Genomic DNA, 22881 nt, shown 5'->3' with positions numbered 1-22881 from the left:
TCCCATACATCCACACGGTGTTAAACCCCAAGTCCCATACATCCACACGGTGTTAAACCCCAAGTCACATACATCCTCACGGTGTTAAACCCCAAGTCCAATACATCCTCACGGTGTTAAACCCCAAGTCACATACATCCTCACGGTGTTAAACCCCAAGTCCCATACACCTACACAATGTTAAACCCCAAGTCCCATACATCCACATGGTGTTTAACCCCAAGTCACATACATCCACACGGTGTTAAACCCCAAGTCCCATACATCCACACGGTGTTAAACCCCAAGCCACATTCATACAAATGGTGTTAAACTCCAAGTCACATATATCTACACAAGGTTAAACCCCAAGTCGCATACATGCACACTGTGTTAAACCCCAAGATCCCAAGTCACATACACATACCATGTCACATATATCCACATTGTGTTACAACCGAAGTCGCATACATCCACGACAAACCAAAACTGTTTATGATCCATTTTTACCCAAGGAAGATAATACATAATGTCAACTGTGACAATCAAACGAATGAGTTTATTTGTTATTCCAGACTAAGCTGCCCGAAGCTGACATGCTTTCCCAATCGCAAACATACAGAGACACATATATACTGAAGATAAAAGACAAGAGTAGACATGCATATAATGAAGATAAGGGTAGACACGTATATCATGGAGGAGATATATATATATATATATATGAGTTATGTATAAATATTAGATTATACACTAAACTGATCACAAGTTTGTATCACAGCGATAAGTGCTAATAAATTGCTGAATTAGATTATAAAAACTGCACGTTCTGGCGGTGTCGACAACACTGTGTAGTAGATCATCTCGCGCCCCCGCCATACCCCTCCATATAGTAAAGCCCCCTCCCTTTTCTTGTCCTGACAGTTTATTACAAGACTCGCGAAAACGGGTGAAAATGGGCGTGTACACGCACCTATTCTCAAAGTGTATGCATACCCCCTTCTCAAAAAGCTGTGTCCACCGTTGGTGTGCCGACAGGTGTTTATGAGCACAAATCCAGCATGCACAAACTTACTGAACAGAATATCAGATAAATCATCAGTCAGTAACGTGTATGCAGCAGATACAGAACAGTCTATACACCTCATTGCGTCACTGTGCACCGAGACCACCGTGGTCTCCCTTAGGGTCTGTTGTACTCCTGCTGATCCTCTGTAGTCATCGGTTTCGGTCTGAAGGGGACCTTCGACCACTGCTTGTACTTCTGTGGTTCCTTTGTTCCATCTATCAGAAATAAAACATTCTTTATTCCCAGAGTGTTGAACACTACACCACTGACGAGGATTCGACTTCCAAGTGGTTTATGGCAGTTCCTGCAAGAGATCGCGCCAGCCATAATCACGTTATCAAATTTTAGCTGGTTATCCATCTGTCTCGGTACATGGTTGGTTATTTTAGATGTGAAAGTTTTGTCAACCACAACATACTGGCTGCCATTGATCACTCTCATCGTGTCACCGGTTGTTAGTTCCGTCCGGCAATGTTTACAAATGACACGGTATTGTACATTTGTGGACTGCCTTGCATCAATCTGTCTTTCTCGCTCGGAGATTTCTGCTGTCGCTAGAACTTCCTGTTGAAACAACCTGATTAGCTTTGAAACTCGGTCATACGGCATTTGAGTGATGGTGTCGACCGCCTGTTTCATCAAATACTCTTTCACCAGGTTGCGACAATTTCGTTCTTGAACCTTGTCGTCTGCCAGATTTACAGTTCTTCCGCCAGCCTTCCTGCTTCTACCTTTAGAACATAAACAGTGGTGAATTAATCAAGTATTTCCGCTTGATAACTGCCATACATACATACAGACAGACACACAGACACACAGACACACAGACACACAGACACTGACCATATACTTAATACAGATATTAATAGTTTGCTTGTAATATAAACTGACCTCGAACCTGGAGCGTTGTTATCTCATTACCGGTGTGGTTGTAGGGAACGATGACGTTGCAGTCAGGGATGTCAATGCCTTCGTTACCAACAGAAGTGGCCACCATCAGCCCGATCCTTCCCGACCTGAAGCCGGCCAGCACGGCATCCTGCTGAGTCTGGGTCATGCCTGGAGGTAACAGTGATATGACAGAAATATCGTCACAGTAAACCGTCCATGGAACATTGTTGTAGTTGTAGACTATTCTGACATGTGTAACTGACGTTTTCTGGAAGGTTATCCTGCGAACGTAACAGGTATGATCCAGAAACAGTTGTCCACATTTTTTTTCGGCTGGTTGGTTCGTTTGTTGTTTAACGCCACACTCTGCAAATTCCAGCTGAAATAATCGGGTCTCAACCAGACAATCCAGTGATCATAAGCATCCTTCTGCGCATTTGGGATACAACGGCACGTGTCAACCAATTAGCGAACCTGACCATCCGATCCTGTTAGTCATCTCTTAGGACAAGCATGGATTACTGAAGTTTATTTCTAACCCGCATCTTCACGGGAAAGCTCACATTGCAAGGCAAACAACTGATGTGGTATTATAATTGGTCAGTAAATGAGAAGTCGTGGATAGTGAGCAAACTGACAAACCATGAATGTGACATAGAACACACATTCAGTAGTGTAAATCTATATGGCCATGATGGTGATTCCTGACTCAAATGCAAATATTGTCTGTGTATATCACATAAAGTCAATGGACGATGTGACACATGGACAAAACATTGTCTCAAGCCATCTAGTCAGCCTTACCACCGATCTGTTCACTCGCATGTGCTCCGGTGAAAAAACTAGCGTTCAGGTCCTTGAGAACGTCTGGGACGTGAACGTCATTGTTGAGCCAGTCGGCAAGGGCTTTGCATGTGGCTCGAGTCTGGGCAAATATGATCGCCCTGAAGTCTGGGGCGTCCTCCATGAGGCCAACCAGAATATCCGCCAGCTGATTCAGTCGTGGGTTTTCATTGACCCTCTCTTTTCTCCTCATCAGTTCACATCGCATTAAGTCTTTCTTTACCTCTGAAACACATGTACATCACAAAACAGTGACAACGTACAAAAACACTGTTGTGCTTAATGTAGTACTATTTGGATGTGATCATATTGATCTTATTGACCAATGGACCAAAAGGTAACGGGCGATAGCTGTAACGAAGGAACCCGGTTCATAAGGATAGCAAAGCCGACGAGCAAGACACTTATGCGCCCATCTCTTGAGGTTCTGACTACTGGGATCCTTGTCTGAATTCCTGAGAAACTTGTCAGTTCTTAGCAATAATTTTAGCAATAATCTCAAACTGGTTACATTCCATTTTACCTACCCCACGTCACATTTATCAAATGAAAATTTCTCTCTTACTGAACTACCCCCCCTACACGTCAAGTACCGTTTCCTCATACGATTCAGTAGTACATCAGATATAACTCACTTACTATTGGCCTCGTTCTGGAGTTGCTGTTCGCAGTCTGTATGCATGATTCCTCTTTCTATGGACAGTTCATTGCGGATATAGTCTATAACGTCATGGACTCGAACAAGGTCATTCAATGTCAAGGCTACGTTGTATTTCTGAAATACGATGAGAAATGCACAGCTTTCAACGAAATTCGAGAGTCAGTATTGACACACTGACCATAGCATGAACCATGTTGTGTTTTTCTTTTGGTTTAATTTTGTTTTTGTGTTTGTTTTTTTTATTAGTATTTATTTTTTCCCAAATCTCCTTTTCATGCAGAGACATTGTACTGGTGATATAGATCCTATATAGACTGCTTGGTGTGTTGTGTAAAGCTGCATGTATGTTTTAGTAACGAATGAAGATGATTTGTTTCAGCAGTCAGATGGCAGAGGAAACAGAGATATGGTGCTATGCACATAAGGCAAAAGTCACTCCTCCCACGGGTCTTCGATGACTATCACATGACATCCAGGTAACAAATATACTTACATTTAAGTGTTCGGCAATACTCGACAGTTTACGTATCATCTCTGTCTGTTCGACATTGCCCTCCGTGTTGATCTTGGTAGTGGCGTCCATGAGATGCACCGTCCATTGGTTATACAGCTGGCTACCAAAGTCTTCTGGCTCTTCTCGCAGACATTTCCCAATGATCTCGTTATCCATCTCTGCAGAGGGGTAAGTGTAAAGTAGCCAAGCCCCACTCAAACAAACATTCGGATTTCACCAAGGCGGTTGAATTGGCGAATATACTTATTGCCATATTTTGCGATTCAGGAACCCGATTTGCTATACGTATTGTGATATAGCATCGACTACTTAAGTGTTCGGCAGTGAGTATCTCTTCTGGAACATGTCGATGCTAAGCACCGTATATATCATGGTTATTTTGCAGCAATCTCCAAATTAGTTTGCATTGTAAGGGATTCTGTTTTCTATACATACAATTTGTAGTATTATACCATGCCGTTTTGTCTCTGAACAATGAAGGGAAACACTTGTTGTGCTTGAGATTCTTTGTAGATATTTATTTACATCATGAAGATAATCTCAAAAACTTCGTATATGTACTTTAGTGGGGCAGAATATTGCCCTGGTTACCACATTCCGACATACGGCAGTAATAATACATGAGATTTATAATAGCTCTCTGTGCGCGACATCTTGTTGTTACAGGTACTGTCACACCATACTTTCAGGCTCCCTGTCCCTGTCTGTAGACGAAATATATTTTGAATGTTTTAGGACATGATTGTTTTGGTACCCCCTGGAAATATGAGTGGTGAAATTGTCACTTGGGACCAGTCTCCACTATTTCCAAATCAGCCACAATACATTTAAGGCCACCCTATTCCTCCAAAATGACACATGAAACCACTCAAACCGCAATTCACATCCCAACAATATGGGGGCGGTGACAAGATAGGAACACATGCTCTTGACAAAAAGATCAATGTACTTAATGCGCCTACAAAACCTGTACAACACATAGCTACAATTGGGTCACCATAGGCTAATTTCTAGTGTTGTCACACCCTGTAAAACATAGGACTCTACCTGGGTCATCACAGGCTTATGTCTACTGTTGACTAACCCCGTAAAACACAGTGCTACTCTTAGGTCATCGTAGACTAGTGTCTAGTGTTGACTCAACCTGTAAAACACAGGGCTACTCTTGGGTCATCGTAGGATAGTGTCTAGTGTTATCTCACCCTGTAAAACACAGGACTATAACTGGGTCATCACAGGCTAATGTCTAGTGTTGACTCACCCCGTAAAACACGGTGCTACTCTTAGGTCATCGTAGGATAGTGTCTAGTGTTGACTCAACCTGTAAAACACAGGGCTACTCTTGGGTCATCGTAGGATAGTGTCTAGTGTTATCTCACCCTGTAAAACACAGGGCTACTATTGGGCCATCGTAGGATAGTGTCTAGTGTCATCTCACCCTGTAAAACACAGGGCTACTCTTGGTTCATCACAGGCTATTGTTTAGTGTTATCACACCCTGTAAAACACAGGGCTTCTCTTGGGCCATCGAAGGCAAGTATCTAGTGTTACCTCACCCTGCAAAACACAGTGCTACTCTTGGGTTATTGTAGGCTAGTGTCTAGCATTGACTCACCCTGCAAAACACGGAGCTACTCTTTGGCCATCATAGGAGAGTGTCTAGTGTTGACTCACCATGGAAACTTGGTAGCATGTCCTGTATTCGAGCCATTGCGTCTTCTATGACTTTCTTGGCCGGGCTATTCTTGTTTTCCGTCAGAGGTATGGTCTCTGCAACCGCAACAAAATCACTTCATAGTGGACGGTAGGTGTGATCAGGTGTTAACGTTCACTGCTCATCAGTTGTCGTCTACCAGTTTGTGACAGGACTGTGTGAGTTTGATTCAACTTTTCTTTACACAAATTTCAGATTTCTCGGTTTGATGTGTGAGAAAATGGGTCGATGTCGACACCACTTAGTTGAAACCCACAAGCACATTGCATAGGCAGATGCAGGAAATTTCAAAGGGACACCCAGCCACCCTGGCGTCACCAATGCAGAACATGAACTTAACTTCAATGTGGACTTTATTCATTTTCAAGAGGATTGGGGGATGGTGGTGGGTGATGGGATGGTGGGATGTTGCTGTCAGACTTAGAAACACAGACCACAGACGGAGGCAATGGGGGCCCTCGACCACAGACAAAGGCAATGGGCGCCCTCGACCACAGGCAGAGGCAATGGGGGCCCTCCACTACAGACGGGCGGAGGCAATGGGCACCCTCGACCACAGACAGAGGCAATGGGCGCCCTCGACCACAGACAGAGGCAATGGGCGCCTTGGACCACAGACAGAGGCAATGGGCGCCTTGGACCACAGACAGAGGCAATGGGCGCCCTCGACCACAGACGGAGGCAATGGGCGCCCTGGACTACAGATTTTTGGCGTTGTCCCATGCAACTGGTACATGTCCATTGCTAAGGAAATAATTCATATAACCAGGCTTACGTTCTTCTGCAAAAGGAACGAGACGATCTAGTTCCTTCCTGTTCTGCTGCACCGTAGAGATTATGGGTGACTGAGGGCAAAGGTTGGCGCACAGCCTCATAACGTTGTTGAGGGCCTCGTCGCCTGTAGATGCTTTCTCTACCCCAAGTGCCGCGGTCAATCCAACAATCTGCATGAATACATTGCAAAACTGAGTGTTCTTGCCAGGGTGAAATATACCAACATGTATTAATAGGTAGCAATATAGCATATGCCACGGAAAATTACCGATGTCTCGTCTGAACAGCATGCATATAGACTACACTGCATGTTGACAAAACCACACTTAGGTAGGTAGACAAAGCTAGGGGATGGTTTTATTATCACCCTTATGTGTAAACTGATGGACATTCCTTTTTATGTTTTGTTGGCATCATATACACAATCCATTATCAATCCTATTGAAATATCACGCCAAAGTATTACACTCCAAAGTTGAAATAAAAGGTATCTTCTGTTTTGTCTCGCTGACGCTCACCTGTGGCAGGTGCTGAGCTCCGTCCTCGTTTTCCCGGAGGTATCTGATCATGATCTGATTGTAGGCCTCCCCCTTCCGGGTGTGATGACACTCGTCTAGGACGAGCAGACGACACAGTCCAGACAGACACTCGATCTTCTCCTGCTTCAAGTGGTTCTCCAGGATCATCGGGGTCATCACTGCTATGTCGTTGTATGGCAAGAGGATGTGGAGATTAACACTGTCGTCGTCGATGCCCCGAAGTTTCATCACCTATTACAGTGTCGTTTATCTTTGTATAGTAAGTTAGTGAATCGCAGGATCTTTAAACAGAATAATAAATATATTTATTCATATTTATGAACAATGTTAGATAAATATTCACAAGAACATTTTAGATTTGTCCAAAAATGTGTCTTTTTGCGTAATCAAATTTGAGTTCAGTGGCAAAGTTAGATTTCAGCTTACTTCACGACACGTGAAGGTCTGGGATAGAATAGGCCTTCAACAACCCATGCTTGCCATAAAAAGCGACTGTGTTTGTCATAAGAGGCGACTAACGGGGTAGGGTGGTCAGGCTCGCTGACTTGGTTGACAAATGTCATCGGTTCCCAATTGTGCAGATCAGTGCTCCTGCTGTTGATCACTGGGTGGTCTGGTCCAGACTCGATTATTTACAACAGCCGCCATATAGCTTGAAAATTGCTCAGTGCGACATAAAACTCAGCTCACTCACTGACTCACTCCAAAACGTCTCTACCTTGTATTTGTCACCGAGGTAACGTCTGACTACATCATAAGTCTGATTAACAAGCGCGACTGTTGGCTCCAGAAATATAACTTTCCCTCTTTCTGAAAATTAGAAATAGATATTACTGAAGTTTTTTATGTTCTCCATTTTGTCAAGTCCACTAATCAGAACTATATCATAGCAACTAATACCCCACTTTCAACATGATTAATGCTGCAGCTGTCCCTAGAGAACTGGAGATCAGCTGTGTTATTCCGCGCCGTGCTCACTGTCATACGGCACGGATGAGTTTAATAATGTAAATAGGCCTAGCTCTATGTCATATGAATAATCCAAAAGTAAGTAACAGAAATTCGAAGGCGTCAGTTAAATGTCTGATAACAGCTAAATTGTCTCATGACTCTATATAATAAGTTTATATCATCCAGGTTGAATACATAATACTGTTGATTGTGGAACTAAATCAACATAAATATGGAATAAATGATTGTCAAATGGCAACACCTTTCTGAAGGATACATTTAGCGATGTAGATGGCAACCATAGTTTTCCCTGAGCCAGTGGGAGCAAAGATGATGCTGTTGCGACCTGCCAAGGCACTGGCGGCAAGCTCCAGCTGATACTGCCGCATCTCCAGCTCCTCAGGGGAGGAAATGACATCTCTCTCTTGGTCTGTTCAGAGAGAAGGTGGGTTAGGAATAGTCTACTGTCACGTTTGGATGTAGAATCTAAGGGTATGATCTCAACCTACACAAGGTAGGAAATGGCATCTGTCTCTTGGTCTGTTTAGAGAGAAGGTGCATTAGTGATAGTCTACTGTCACTGTTGGATGTAGTATCTAGGGGTATGATCTCTACCTCCCCACGGGAGTAAATGATATCTGTCTCTTGGCCTGTTCAGAGAGAAGGTACAAGAACTGTGGGGGTTTTCAGTGAAACAAACCTCCATCCTGGCTCCCCGCGTCCTCAGATGAGTCACTGCTTGAAACCGCGTAGCTATGTTGTGATGGCTGTATCCCTGTAATAAACATCATGTTTACACACGATACAGAAACCCAAGGGGTGTAAGTGCATTTAATATCTGGACAATAACGTCCGGTGTGTTATCAGCGATGTATAGAAAACAGGTACTTTAGTGTCGTCTGCACGATAAAGCTCTATTCCTTACTTTTTCTGAGGGTCTGTTCCTCCTCATCAGTCTCTCTCAGTTCCGCAATGGTAGTTGACACCAATTCTGTAAATAGTTAGTGGTCTTTCAGAAATCTATCACGAAGCCTATTTTCTAAATATGTATTCTCAAATATACACTAGCATAAACAGAGCAGATACTTGTCGAAACCTAGTTCTATATTCACAATTACTTTTCCTTAATTTGGACCGAAATGGCTGATATAAAAATGGCCGCAAGAAATTTCTGAATAATGAAAAGTCACCATATTAGTGCTGAGTGTGGCGTAAAACTAAACTTGCTCACTGGAATGATGATCAAGTGTGTTTAGTTTAGTCCTGAGACAAATTTCAATACTTGATTTTACTCTACTAGCAAGAAGAAGGTTCATCTTCACTCGTCCATATCTGTTCACAACAATCGTAAATGGTGCTGACAACGATATTTCAGGGTCTGGAGCTGATTGTCTCCTACCTCTGTGATGGCGTGGCATGTCCACCTCCAGGAAACATTCACGTGGAATGTCCGCGCTGATGATGTGCGGCAGTGTTGACCGTGGACGCAGAGCCAACAGCTGGTCGCGGCTATACCTGGCGATCCCTCTGTGGCCCTGGGGATCGAACTGACGATTCGGCTGGTCCTAAACGTGCAGGGTGTTCGATGGAGAAGCAATGAGTGAATGAGTATTTACTGTTCTATTTACATCAGCCAACAACAGAATGTGACTAAAAATGGTTGGTGTTGAATAGTGGGGGGATGATAGTCTAACAATTTACAAAAGCTAAGATACTAAGGGTGGGATGATGATGTAACAGTGGATTAGCAGATTATTGGTGAAGCCTTGCATCTAATTGATTTCACAAGCACTGGGTGGGTAAACCCCTTGGTCATCTGTGGGGCTAATCTCTTGATGTTGATGGCCTCTGAGATTTTGCGTCGTCGCCAATCATGGATGTTCGATGCTATGATTGTTGTCCCTTGCCAGTCAATGGAGTGTGACGGATTGTTCACAATATGTTCAGAAAGGGGTGACTTTAGATCTGATTTTTCTATCGAAATTCTGTTCTCTTTCAGCCAAATGTTAATGGGGCGAGATGTTTGTCCTACATAGCTACTGCCACAGTCACACATAAGCTTGTAGATGCAGCCCCTGGGCTTGTGAGTGGTCTTGGTAGGTGTCTGCCATTCTGCCATTGGCCTTCAGAATGGTCTTCAGTGTTTTGTCAGACTTGGAGATCACATCCATACCGTCAGTTTTCTTGAGCAGTCGACTGATGTGGTGGCTAATCTGACCTCGGTAGGGAATGTTAATTCAAACTGAAGATGGTTCGGGGTTTGGTTGGGGTTCTTCTTGTTGTTGCAGGGTTGATGATATGGTTCTGTCTACAAGTTGTTTGGGATAGCCGTTGAGGTTGGTGAATGTAGTTCTTAGATGGTCTATTTCAGTTTGGAGATGTCAGAATCACAAATAGATTTGGCTCGTCTGGTCAGGTTGGAGACAATAACACTTTTGATCTGGGGGTAATGGTGGGAGAGATAGTGAATATACTGGTCGGTGCGGGTGAGTTTTCTGTAGACGGAGAAGGTAATATTGTTGGGGGACTTCTACGAGGATACATCTAAGAATAGTAGTTTCTGTTGGTCTTCTATTTCCATAGTGAACTGGATGCGCAGGTGCTGCTTGTTGAGATGGTCAAGGAGGATAGCAGGGTCATGGTCAGGATCTAGGATGGTGAAGGTGTCATCCACCTTTCTGTATCAGCAGAGTGGTTGGAAAGGGGATGTGGCCAGGGCTGTCTCTTCGAAGCTGGTCATGAAGATCTCGGTGATTAGCGGTGACAGAGGTGAACCCACGGGGAGCCCATGAATTTGCTGGTAGATGTTGTCTTGCTGGATGAAGTAGGATGTCTGAAAGCAGCTAGAAACTAATTTGACAATGATGCCTACCGTGAGTCTTGTGTCCAGGCTGCTGATACAAGAGTCAGGTCTGGCACGGAGGATGTGGAGGGCTTCATCAAGTGGAATGTTGGTGAACAGGTCTACAACGTCGTAGCTAAACATTGTGCCAGTTATATGAGAGTCTGAGAGTTTCTTCACAAACGTAGCAGAGCCACTGATAAAGGATTTACCTTCTTTGCCTAATGGTGATAATACTTTTGAGAGGACAGGAGCAGTGTTGTAGAATACAGAGCCACGAGAGCATACAAGCATTCTGGTTTTTACAGGATTTTTGTGTATTTTGACAGTTTCCCGTGCATAAGGAGGTTGGCAAATGATGGGATTCAGTTTGTTGAACGTGGAGTCACTTATTTCATTAATCTCATGTAGGGCTTTTAGGGTCTTCTTATGCTGCCGTTCCAACATGGCCGTTGGGTCTTTGGGTAGGGTCTTGTAGGTGGAGGTGTCACTCAGTGTATTGTTGACAAGGTTGAGGAAATCTGGGGTATCCATGACAAGAGCAGCTTTGCCTTTGTCTGCTTCGGTGATGGTGACGCTGTCATCTCTGCGTAGTACTGCGCGGAGAAAATCCGTGTGTCTATGGCTGGTGGGGCTGTGTTCATACCAGTATTGCCAAGCGACAGGCGGGGTAACAACATATGCCACCTTTTAATAGGACAGTTTCGAACTGAAAGAAACACCAACGTTCTGTCCAATACGGACTGGAAACTGCCAGTTTTCAAACATATTATAACGTTTTGCACATTATAACAGCATGCAACAGAGGTTGGGTGGCTTGGGCTGAGTCAGGCTGGTAAGGCTCATCAGCTCAGGGTCCTAGCCCTCTCTCCACGCACTTTACTTTCACTTTTGAAAGATTTTTATTGTTATTAGTTGAGATTTCCAGGATTCCTATAGACAGAAATAGAAAAATAACTCACGTTGTCTTCCCAAGTATCTAGATCCAGGGAGGAAATCAATGACGATACACTCTCTGTTTCTGGCTGGGAGTCTGTCAACAACAAACATATTGAAAACACATACTTAGCCTCACCAATAAAGCTTAGAGCTGGGGTACGCGAGGAGGCTTGGCACGTGTTTGAATAGATATGTTCGCATTACTATGTCGTGGATTAGACTCACCGTTGTCACTCCCATCCTCCCCACCATCACTGTCCTCATCTTCGTCAACACCTAAGTATGGACGATCATAAATATTTACAATATAATTATCACACACAAACTGTACTCATATACGACCATTCACAGCATTGCTGCTACTGTTGCCAGCATCCATCTGATACACACTCTCTCACTTTAATGCGGGTGGAGTACATTACCATAAGTCGATAACCAGAGTATTACTATGAATACAACCAGTGTAGGGTCTCCATCATGATTACAGGGTTAATATGTACAAATAGATTACTTGTTCTCATCCACTGCCGAGGGACGGTTCTGCCACCTACCTAATGTCAAGTCAGGGTGTATTTTCCCCAGTAGCTGGAGGCCATAGGCGTTGTACAGAGCATCCAGGAAGTAGGAGGCCCATCGGGGTGTTTTCCTCGGGATGGCTAGAAACAGCTCCTGGCACGCATCGTGAACACTTCGTTCGGTCTCGAAGTTGCGAATCAGCTCGTAGTCCCTGTCACTGAGTATTGGTCTCAGGTCATCAATGATCTCTGTAGGAATTATCTTGTTCTTTAGATCACCCTGCAGCCACAGAATCAACATTTCATATTTGGCTGAAGTTCTGTTTCGGTCTTGTGGGCCTTTGCCGTCTTCGAGTATGTCAGTGAAGTGTTCAAAACCTAAAACATAGGAAAACAATGTCACAACAGTGACATGCCATGCATGTGTATAATGCAAATGAGGGGCGGAGCTTTAGAACAACATCGCAGAGACAGAAATACCTATAGAAATGTACAGTATAATATCCGTTGGTAAAGGCAGAGTGTTTCAAACAAAAGAAATAAACTGTTGTCAGAAGATTGTTTCCTTGAATCAGTTATGACAGAGTTATCACCCCTTGCCAGTTTGTGTCTTTCCTGTGTTTATATGTCGTGTTTGCTATTCTGACAGGATACGTGCCAGTTTACCGCCATCTTTTTAGCTATGTCCAGATTGTGTCTTTCTCCCGTATTTATCTGTTGATTCTGCACAGACAGGATACATGTCAATTTACAGAATTAATGTCAGTGTGCGTTCTTACCTGCTTCCTTGAGGGCGTATATAAACATGGAGACGTGCTCTTCAGGCCTGGCCAGAACAGCCTCCAACAGCAGTCCCACGGCCCTCTGTCGCTCCAGACGCTGGTGGGCCAGAATCCTTTCCTTGGTGTGAGCTAGAACAGAGTTATCTGACTCCTTTGATACATCTTATATCAACGTCTAAATGAAACACCCAACAACCTTAAAGTAAAGTACAACAGAGCTTAGTGTCATTACAACAGAGCTTAGTGTCATTACAACAGAGATTAGTCATTACAACAGAGATTAGTCATTACAACAGAGATTAGTCATTACAACAGAGCTTAGTGTCATTACAACAGAGATTAGTCATTACAACAGAGATTAGTGTCATTACAACAGAGATTAGTGTCATTGCAACAGAGATTAGTCATTACAACAGAGATTAGTCATTACAACAGAGATTAGTCTCATTACAACAGAGCTTAGTGTCATTACAACAGAGATTAGTCATTACAACTGAGATTAGTCATTACAACAGAGCTTAGTGTCATTACAACAGAGATTAGTCATTACAACAGAGATTAGTCATTACAACAGAGATTAGTGTCATTGCAACAGAGATTAGTCATTACAACAGAGATTAATGTCATTACAACAGAGATTAGTCATTACAACAGAGATTAGTCATTACAACAGAGATTAGTGTCATTACAACAGAGATTAGTGTCATTACAACAGAGTTTAGTCATTACAACAGAGATTAGTCATTACAACAGAGATTAGTCTCATTACAACAGAGATTAGTGTCATTACAACAGAGATTAGTCATTACAACAGAGATTAGTCATTACAACAGAGATTAGTCTCATTACAACAGAGATTAGTCTCATTACAACAGAGATTAGTCTCATTACAACAGAGCTTAGTGTCATTACAACAGAGATTAGTCATTACAACTGAGATTAGTCATTACAACAGAGCTTAGTGTCATTACAACAGAGATTAGTCATTACAACAGAGATTAGTCATTACAACAGAGATTAGTGTCATTGCAACAGAGATTAGTCATTACAACAGAGATTAGTGTCATTACAACAGAGATTAGTCATTACAACAGAGATTAGTCATTACAACAGAGATTAGTGTCATTACAACAGAGATTAGTGTCATTACAACAGAGTTTAGTCATTACAACAGAGATTAGTCATTACAACAGAGATTAGTCTCATTACAACAGAGATTAGTGTCATTACAACAGAGATTAGTCATTACAACAGAGATTAGTCATTACAACAGAGATTAGTCTCATTACAACAGAGATTAGTCATTACAACAGAGATTAGTGTCATTACAACAGAGATTAGTGTCATTACAACAGAGCTTAGTGTCATTACAACAGAGATTAGTCATTACAACAGAGATTAGTGTCATTACAACAGATCTTAGTGTCATTACAACAGAGCTTAGTGTCATTAAACAGTGATTAGTCATTACAACAGAGCTTAGTGTCATTACAACCAGAACTTTCTCCCTGCAGCATATCTCCCACTGCTAAGATCTGGGGAACACTACCATGGCAGATCGAACCATGCAGATATGTACCCTGTGCAAAGATTCAACCTAAACAAAGGGTATGTGGGTTCTGCTTTGGAAAGTTTATTTTTTACAAATGGAGACTCATAGAGCACAAATATTCCTTCTATAGTACTTCTATCGGAGATTCCAACCCACACAAAGCCAGAGAACTAACCTACTCAGTCACCGTGTCTTTCACAATACTGGAAATCAATCATTATGGTGTTATAAACTTAATCTGTGTAGCCTTGTGACTTGGTCGTACATGACTTGATGCTCAGAAGAGATGACAGTATCATGACACGCTTGTGAGTTCTGTATTCCAGATTGTAAACCAAAAAAGTCACTGTGTTCTGTCATCTGATTGGTTGAAAAACATGATCAAATGGTATTAGATTCCCGGAAACTGCAAGACTATTCACTGCGTATTGACCTCGCAAACAATTGTTTTGTTGAGTCATCAACAGTGGTGACGTCATGCAAATCATATTGTGACGTAAAGTCAGAATGACGTCACAAATGAGCAACTCCAGACGCTACCATGGGAACCAGCTGAAACAGCCCGCTGATGACACTTAACCCCCTGGATGCCGAGTTCTTTTTCGGGCGCACATTTTCATAAGGTTTGAAAAGTGAACGTTGTGCGAGAATTGCGCTCACGTGGTCCTGGATCTGCGTACGGCTATGAAATTGCACAGACATGTAGAATATTTAATTTCCTATCCGTTGGTATAAATATAATTGCGGCTACCTCAGAGGTTTGAGAAATATACACTGCTAAAAGTTGTCCAAAACTTTTGTGTGTGTTGAAAAACAGTAAATTTCTCAGTTTTTTATCGTGCACCAATAAAAGCACTCTGCTAGGATTTTTTTAATTTGGCATCTTTACGGAAAGTGTGAGCGAAGAAAATACAGCTTGATATCTGAACGACATAAGTGTATATGAAAGTGTAAAATTGGATTTTTCCTTTGTTTACTTTTCAGTCAAGCGCTGTCTTTCGAGCACAGCGTTTGAAGTATACATGATGTAATAGGCGTCTCAAAATCGAGACTCACAGCGTTATTTGCAGTATGTTTTGAAATGTGAAAATCGGATAATTACTGGGAGTAATGAACTTCAAAAATAGCATATTAATGATCACTGATATCAAGTTTTCATGTAACCAGGAATGGCAGTTCTGAAACGTCACCGATGTTCCCAGAAGCGGTTGGGATGTTTTCGAATATACACTTACACGAACGCCCAAGTGCGCTTTCCGCCATATTGCATAGTGTTTACAAAATCACGTTTCGAGAAGGCGGGTATTCAGACGCCTATTACATCATGTATACTTCATAGTTAGCTGCGACAAATGCATCATTGAATTCTCCAAGCATCTTAGAATCAAATTACAAATGGTCTTTGTCACCAATACCAACTGTCTAGACAAAATGAAACGAAATATACTTTGTATGAAAACGAACGCTGTGCTCGAAAGACAGCGCTTGACTGAAATGTAAACAAAGAAAAATTCCAATTTTACACTGCGTAGCATTTTCGGAAATTTTCCAACATCCAGCAGTCTAATCATTGCTTACAATGGCTCCGTACGCTTAGTATATTCAGGGGAAGAGTATCGTAGCAAGAAAAAGCAAATTGAAAATAGATACAATGAAAACATTTTGTAATTCATAAGAAACTGTCAAACTTTTAGTGCAGCGTGACGCCATGACTGACGCAAAATCACGCAGAACGACAACGGTACTTATCGGCATTTCTGTCTTCTTCCGTCATTTACAAAGTAAACGATAAGAACATATAAGAATACACGGATAGTCAAAATAATTCTGTTTACTTACATCTGACATTTATACACAAAAGATCCCTGAATCAAGCAAAAAGTCCTCCCAAATCCTGTGTACCCTTCTCAGCGAAGCCGCCATTTTGAAACAAATCGGTCATCGGTAGTGATGTAACACGTCAACATTGTTGCACATATTAGGCAATTGTTTTGAGGTGAAGGTCGGTTGAACAAAAGTAAACACAATGCCCATACCATTCTGATTGCACTTTTAGTATTGTGATGTATATTTTGCGCATCGTTCAGATATTTTTTCATGAAATTGATTTTAGTATCTACATATGCATGTATCCATGTTCAGCACCATATCACGTGTGTATATAAGGTATGCGTTTTTATTCTTTGAAAGCTTTTGATTGTTTGAATAATATTTACATGGGAAATTGACTCAGTAAGTGTACTGTACCACATTTTAAGCCTCTACACAAGAGTTTGAAGATCACACGTAGCCATTACTGCAACATGTGCTTTAGTTCCCATGATGTGCAATATTCAATACGTTGGGACACATATTGCAGTTTCACATGAACAGGTTAATAAACAGCGATTTAATTCCAACTTTTAAGTAAACCGGATAATATTAATGGAAATGATTTGTACATTTTATGAAATGTAGGGGCACACATACTACTATTTAAAGGAATTGTCTTGTTCATTGTATTGGTTTGTGTCGTTTTTATAGACCAGACAATTATGAATATTGATTGACCTGGTGCGAGTTTGTCAAAAACGTTTCATGATTCATCATCATTTTTTTCGATAAAAAAGTCAATTCAAATTGGATTGAAATATATCTGATGGCAGAATATCTAAACAATATTTATACGAAAATTGTTAAAAATTTATAAACCAGGTCGTGTCTTACTTTGGACAAGCCTTACGTCCATATTCTAATACTTCTGTATTGAAAAAGTGAAATAATTTCATAATCATAAGAAGAAAAGTCTGTTTCCTAAATGAATTTTCAATGAATAGTTAGGTGTTGTGAAATTTTCATTTACGCTAAATTAATTCCAGACAGGTGCGCGTGTTGCTCACAATAAGATACGTAGTAATTGTTGATATATTCAGAACACTATTTCAGTGGTAAAACCACTCATTTTATATTTTGGCTAAAAAGTGTTGAATTCTGACACAGAAGCCGAGATCTTTTACACACTGAGTGGAAATAAGGTTACATATATACAAATCAGCAACCAGAGTCGTCTTTTTTCCGACGTCACAAAATGCACAAAACATGCCGTGACGTCAACTAAAATGTCGCATTATTTTCAGTTATTTCATTACATTTGAAAATGTGGTTGTTACTCCGTTAATAATGATGCAAAATTAATCAAAATACATCTACACAAACAGGAGAATATGGGAATCAAGAACTAAATTATGTATCGGATAGGGACATCAAAATCGCTATTACCTGCTTTTTGATGTAGTACACTGGCATCTTTTCTTAAAAATTGTGAAACTACCCAGAGGTATCCTCTCACATTGGGGAACTTTGTATTGGAATAGTTTGGTTCACTGTGAACAAAACATAACAAAAATATACTGTCTGTATCCACAGCAAATCCTCTCCATGTGATCTGAGTTACATTGACCTAATGTAAACCATAGCGGAGTTATGCCCCCTTATCTTTATACGTGCATGACCTCTCTGTCGAAGTTTGACGTCATAGAAGAAAATCGATTTTTGACATTTATTGTGGTCATTTTTGATTTTGTGAGTGTGACGTTATGCATTAGCACACATACACCCATTTCATATACACTTATGTCGTTCAGATATCAAACTGTATTTTCTTCGCTCACACTTTCCGTAAAGATGCCAAATAAAAAAAGTCGTAGCAGAGTGCAATTATTGGTGCACGATAAGAAACGGAGAAATTTACTGTTTTTCAACACACACAAAAGTTTTGGACAACCTTTAGCAGTGTCTGTTTCTCAAACCCCTGAGGTAGCCGCAATTATATTTATACCAACGGATAGGAAGTTAAATATTCTACATTTCTGTGCAATTTTATGGCCGTACGCAGATCCAGGACCACGTGAGCGCAATTCTCGCACAACGTTCACTTTTCAAACCTTACGAAAATGTGCGCCTGAAAAAAAAATCGGCATCCAGGGGGTTAACTGCTGTACCCGTACTCGATGTAAACGAGTGCAGACAGTAAAACCCTTTGGTGGTTTACTTTTGTGTTTACAATGTCGATAAACATCATGTGTTAGTCAATTTCCGGGTGTTATTGAGTATTTGAAGCACGGGAATGCATTTGGAACCGACGTCCTGTAGATGGGACGGGTAGTCTGTCGTACAGACCCTGAAGTACATATATCCAAGAAAGCCCACACAAGTCTAGAAAATGTGGCAAGTCTAGATTTCCATAGCTTCTAAAAATGAAGAAAGTCTCAGGGCTCCATTTCATTATATTATTTTTTTCACTATGAACGTTTTTTCAGTAAAATATGTTCATTTCAGAGACTAGCTGTTAGTCTACTCGAAGGGGTACAGTCAAATTTCCTCGCGAATCTCGAGACGCCGAGACTCACTTTCAATCACGATATTTGTGAAGGAGTAGAGCCTCACTTCCTCACGAACCGCGAGACTCACTTAGCATCATATTTCTATGGCCCTGGGTGATAGCAGGGAAGTCTGAAGCTGTAGATCTAGAGACACACTTCCTCCAGACTTACTTTGAAACACGATATGTCTATGGTCCTTGCTGATGGGCCTAGGGGTATGTACCCACTAACTCATGCTTACTGTAAGAAACACTCACATGAATATGGGACATTTATAATGACAGGCTTTGATCATAGGGTTGCTGTCCAGGTCGCTGTTCATGCTATCAGCCACTCGGGGCTACACACGTGACCCGAGACAGCCTGGCTCCATGCGACACTGAACAGATCACTTGGTGATTGACTGCATGTAGCAAGGTGCTAGACGGAGCTACTCACGGTCTAAGTTCATGTTGTCCAGGACTGTAGATGGGACGAGACATCTCTCAAACGTTTCCCTGCACATCCGAATGAGCTCCGTCTGATACCCCAGACTGCCCCTTCCCTGGTCGCAGGTGGCCATCCTGGTAGCAAACAGTTCTACTCAGTTACGGCAATAAGTATCTCAATATGTCACTTAAGTTAAGGCAAACAAGTCACTGTCTGTATACATGTATGTATAGCACCACCAACATCTCTCATGCCTTTCGCTACTGCCGTGAAATCAATATTGATCTAATATTGATGACAGATCGAGGTAACCACAGCAGAAATGTATATACATTTTTTCATGAAACCAAACCCAGAAAAACAAGTATAACCAGCCCTCCTCCACTATGACACCAGCATGAAAACCATTAGAGAAGTATGGTGTATTGTGTAGTGAAAGAGTCTACAGACAAGATAAGTCAATACTTACCTTACTCTTGCAGGTGCATATAATCACTGACTCAGGACTGAAGACTTGAGGGTAGTTTCTACTCTCTTTTGTATGTGTCAAAACAGCCACTACTTGCAGTTCTGTTCTTGCTATCGAAATTCTTGGAAAGGCCGATTGTTCTAGAATTAGCTACACGTACTTTCCGATCTATAAACATGATTACCGTGGCACGTTCAGAACACACTGACACTGAGATGTAATGTGAGGATTTTATCTCCGCTTCGCTTGATTAGCCCACTTTACTCACGTACGTTGTAGAAACAACTCAAGGTTGTCCTTTCACTGATATTATAAGCGTAACGCTATTTTTCAGGGCAGGATCATTTGCAGAGGCCAGATGTCTTTCATTAACTGCTCGACGAAGGAGGGCAGTTGAAAAGACCGAGGGAGCTTGGACAAACGGAATCATATGATATGGGAATAGTGTACAGCGTTACCCTGGCACCTTTTCCAAGATAACCCTAACCCTAACCAATGACTGATACTCTACTCGGAGCTTGGACAAACGGACTCATATGGGAGTAGTGTACAGCGTTACCCTGGCACCTTTTCCAAGATAACCCTAACCCTAACCAATGACTGATACTATACTCGGAGCTTGGACAAACGGACTCATATAGGAGTTGTGTACAGCGTTACCCTGGCACCTTTTCCAAGATAACCCTAACCCTAACCAATGACTGATACTATACTCGGAGCTTGGACAAACGGACTCATATGGGAGTAGTGTACAGCGTTACCCTGGCACCTTTTCCAAGATAACCCTAACCCTAACCAATGACTGATACTCTACTCGGAGCTTGGGCAAACGGACTCATATGGGAGTAGTGTACAGCGTTACCCTGGCACCTTTTCCAAGATAACCCTAACCCTAACCAATGACTGATACTCTACTCGGAGCTTGGACAAACGGACTCATATGGGAGTAGTGTACAGCGATACCCTGGCACCTTTTCCAAGATAACCCTAACCCTAACCAATGACTGATACTATACTGGGAGTTTGGACAAACGGAATCGTATGGGTAACCATCAAATGAGATGTGGTGGCTTTGAGAGGACTGATATTTGCCACGTGTTTTTCATCAATCTCAACCAGTATAATACCCATGCTATAAGATACATCGTCCATGTTGCGGCTTAACTTGGATTCACTTACATGTGCATATATCATGCAGTTTGACTGATAGTATGATGAGGAAATTATGATAGTCACATAATGTCAGTACCGATTGTCCTTGCACACGGAAGTCAAAGAAGAGGTGTTCTCATCTGATGTTACCATCGTGTTATGAATAGCTGCTCAAAACCACCTTGGATGAAGAGGTATACGGGTTCTGTCATAAGAAATGCACTGGGGTAGTTGTGCAAGCGTGTGTGTCGTATGAACGGATGTGTCTATAGAGCTCCGCCCTTGGCAATGGAGAAGAAACATCCATCCTTGTACAACGTTGTCGGCGATGCAGACGTCTCAGTGTACCAGCCCCATCACGTGGGCGGCTACCAACGCTAGGTGGCGTCAAAGTCAACTACAAGAGGCCATGGACGTCAGGAGCTTCTAACCAGCCATGAACTGTGACAGGGGAACGCATCTGCCGAGTTCATGGACATTATTACCTGTGCTAACCAGCTGGCTTCAGAGTCCATCATTACTAGTCAGTGCCAATTCCCTCCCTTGCCTCCTTCGTTTTGTGAAGTTTTTTTCCACCACTGATCAGTGTATATACCCATGGCTTCCACCTGTCCAGCTGTCCATTTCTGCTGTCTTATGTCTATATATTGTTTCACCTGTACTTATATAGCCGCCTGCTTTACTGTCCCGATGAAGGAGGACAGTGTGCACGTCTTGAAGTTGACGTCCATGCATTCACTTCTACATCTGTATCACTTCTATATGCGATTCTATAAGACATAATAGAAATAGATCTCGAAGTCAGCAAGGGCACCTGCGTGTACATCTCAGTTTCAATACATTCACTTCAAAATCCACGTATCAGGTATATAGAATCATACAAGCTCTTTTCTGCAGTCTGTCCATCACTTTGAGAGCTGGACCAGGAGACCTTTCTGCCTTTGTGCTGTACTCTGTAAATAATATTATTGGAGCATCAGTGGAGCATCAGTGTGGCCACACACGATCTGTAAGACACACAGTGTGTTCTGTATTCATACATGTTAAAGAGCGAACGTTTTTATCATCAACCAAATCAGCTGTCTTTGGTTGACACACATATCATTTGACCTTTTTACAGCCACCACTACCCATTGAACGTCCGTATCCATTAGATATGCTGGGGCACAAGGTGGAACCTTTGGAACACCATGACTATAGTCTGAAAAAAGATGTATTGAACTAGTAAACATTTACTTCTGCGTCGCGGCCTCTGGTATTCCACCTTATCAAATATTACTGTTGTAATGAAATACAACGGCGACCTTATTTTGATCATGAGCGTTATCATTGTGGTCCTCTTCCCGTGGTTCCCTCGAGGTTGCCGGACACAGGCCACAGCTGTTTCCAACACCTTTCAATAGAATCCACGGCGACAACTTTCCAGATATACCACTGATTGCGTTAAGTTGCCTGTAAAAACAATCATCTCACTGAATTTTTTTCCTTCTTTTTTTTTTTCATTTTTGGTTTGCACAAATAAAGTCTTGCCCCACTTTCTGTCAAGATTGACCTCAAGGAATCAGATTACTTTTGTGGAGTTCGTCAGGGATAAGTACTTTTAGTACATTAGGATAATGTAAACGTTCATTTGCAGTGTTGAGTCTGTTGCGACTGTTGGGACTGTTGGGACTGAGAGAAAGGCGACTGACAAATCATGGTTAGTTGACCTCGTTCACGGTTCTGTGCCTGAATGTCATGATCACTGGGGAATCTTTTCAGTAAATATGGAAGAATACGTTTCAATATAAATTACATATTTTCAAATGTACATATAGTCTACACAGGGTTGATTATGCCAGATGATAATCCGCATGCCCCAATGCTTTCCTTTTTGGGGGCTAAGTGAGTGAGTTGGTTTTTACG

General features: G+C 42.0%; 1 protein-coding gene across 2 annotated transcripts; it reads right to left on the bottom strand.

Annotated features, from left to right (window-relative positions):
* Positions 1-518: 518 nt before the first annotated feature.
* On the bottom strand, positions 519-19999 carry LOC137265122 (ATP-dependent RNA helicase DHX58-like). 2 transcript variants are annotated; one of them, XM_067800427.1, is made up of 19 exons: positions 19825-19999; positions 19365-19489; positions 13011-13142; positions 12268-12609; positions 11942-11992; positions 11740-11810; positions 9335-9500; positions 8861-8926; positions 8636-8710; positions 8198-8365; positions 7703-7794; positions 6964-7215; positions 6447-6615; positions 5632-5727; positions 3937-4115; positions 3422-3557; positions 2744-3007; positions 1940-2107; positions 519-1779 (listed from the first exon to the last, which is right to left on the bottom strand). In XM_067800427.1, exons 2-19 carry the CDS (start codon positions 19486-19488, stop codon positions 1163-1165), a joined length of 3168 nt encoding a protein of 1055 aa, XP_067656528.1. In that variant the 5' UTR covers position 19489; positions 19825-19999; the 3' UTR covers positions 519-1162. The 2 variants fall into 2 exon arrangements, with proteins under 2 accessions (XP_067656528.1, XP_067656529.1); XM_067800428.1 differs by lacking the exon at positions 11942-11992 and having other exon boundaries at positions 19825-19954.
* Positions 20000-22881: the final 2882 nt, after the last annotated feature.

This window comes from Haliotis asinina, chromosome 15, assembly GCF_037392515.1.
Source record: "Haliotis asinina isolate JCU_RB_2024 chromosome 15, JCU_Hal_asi_v2, whole genome shotgun sequence".
NCBI classification, from domain to species: domain Eukaryota; kingdom Metazoa; phylum Mollusca; class Gastropoda; order Lepetellida; family Haliotidae; genus Haliotis; species Haliotis asinina.
The sequence above is the reverse complement of the archived record's forward strand: the minus strand, read 5'-3'. Positions and strand labels throughout refer to the sequence as shown.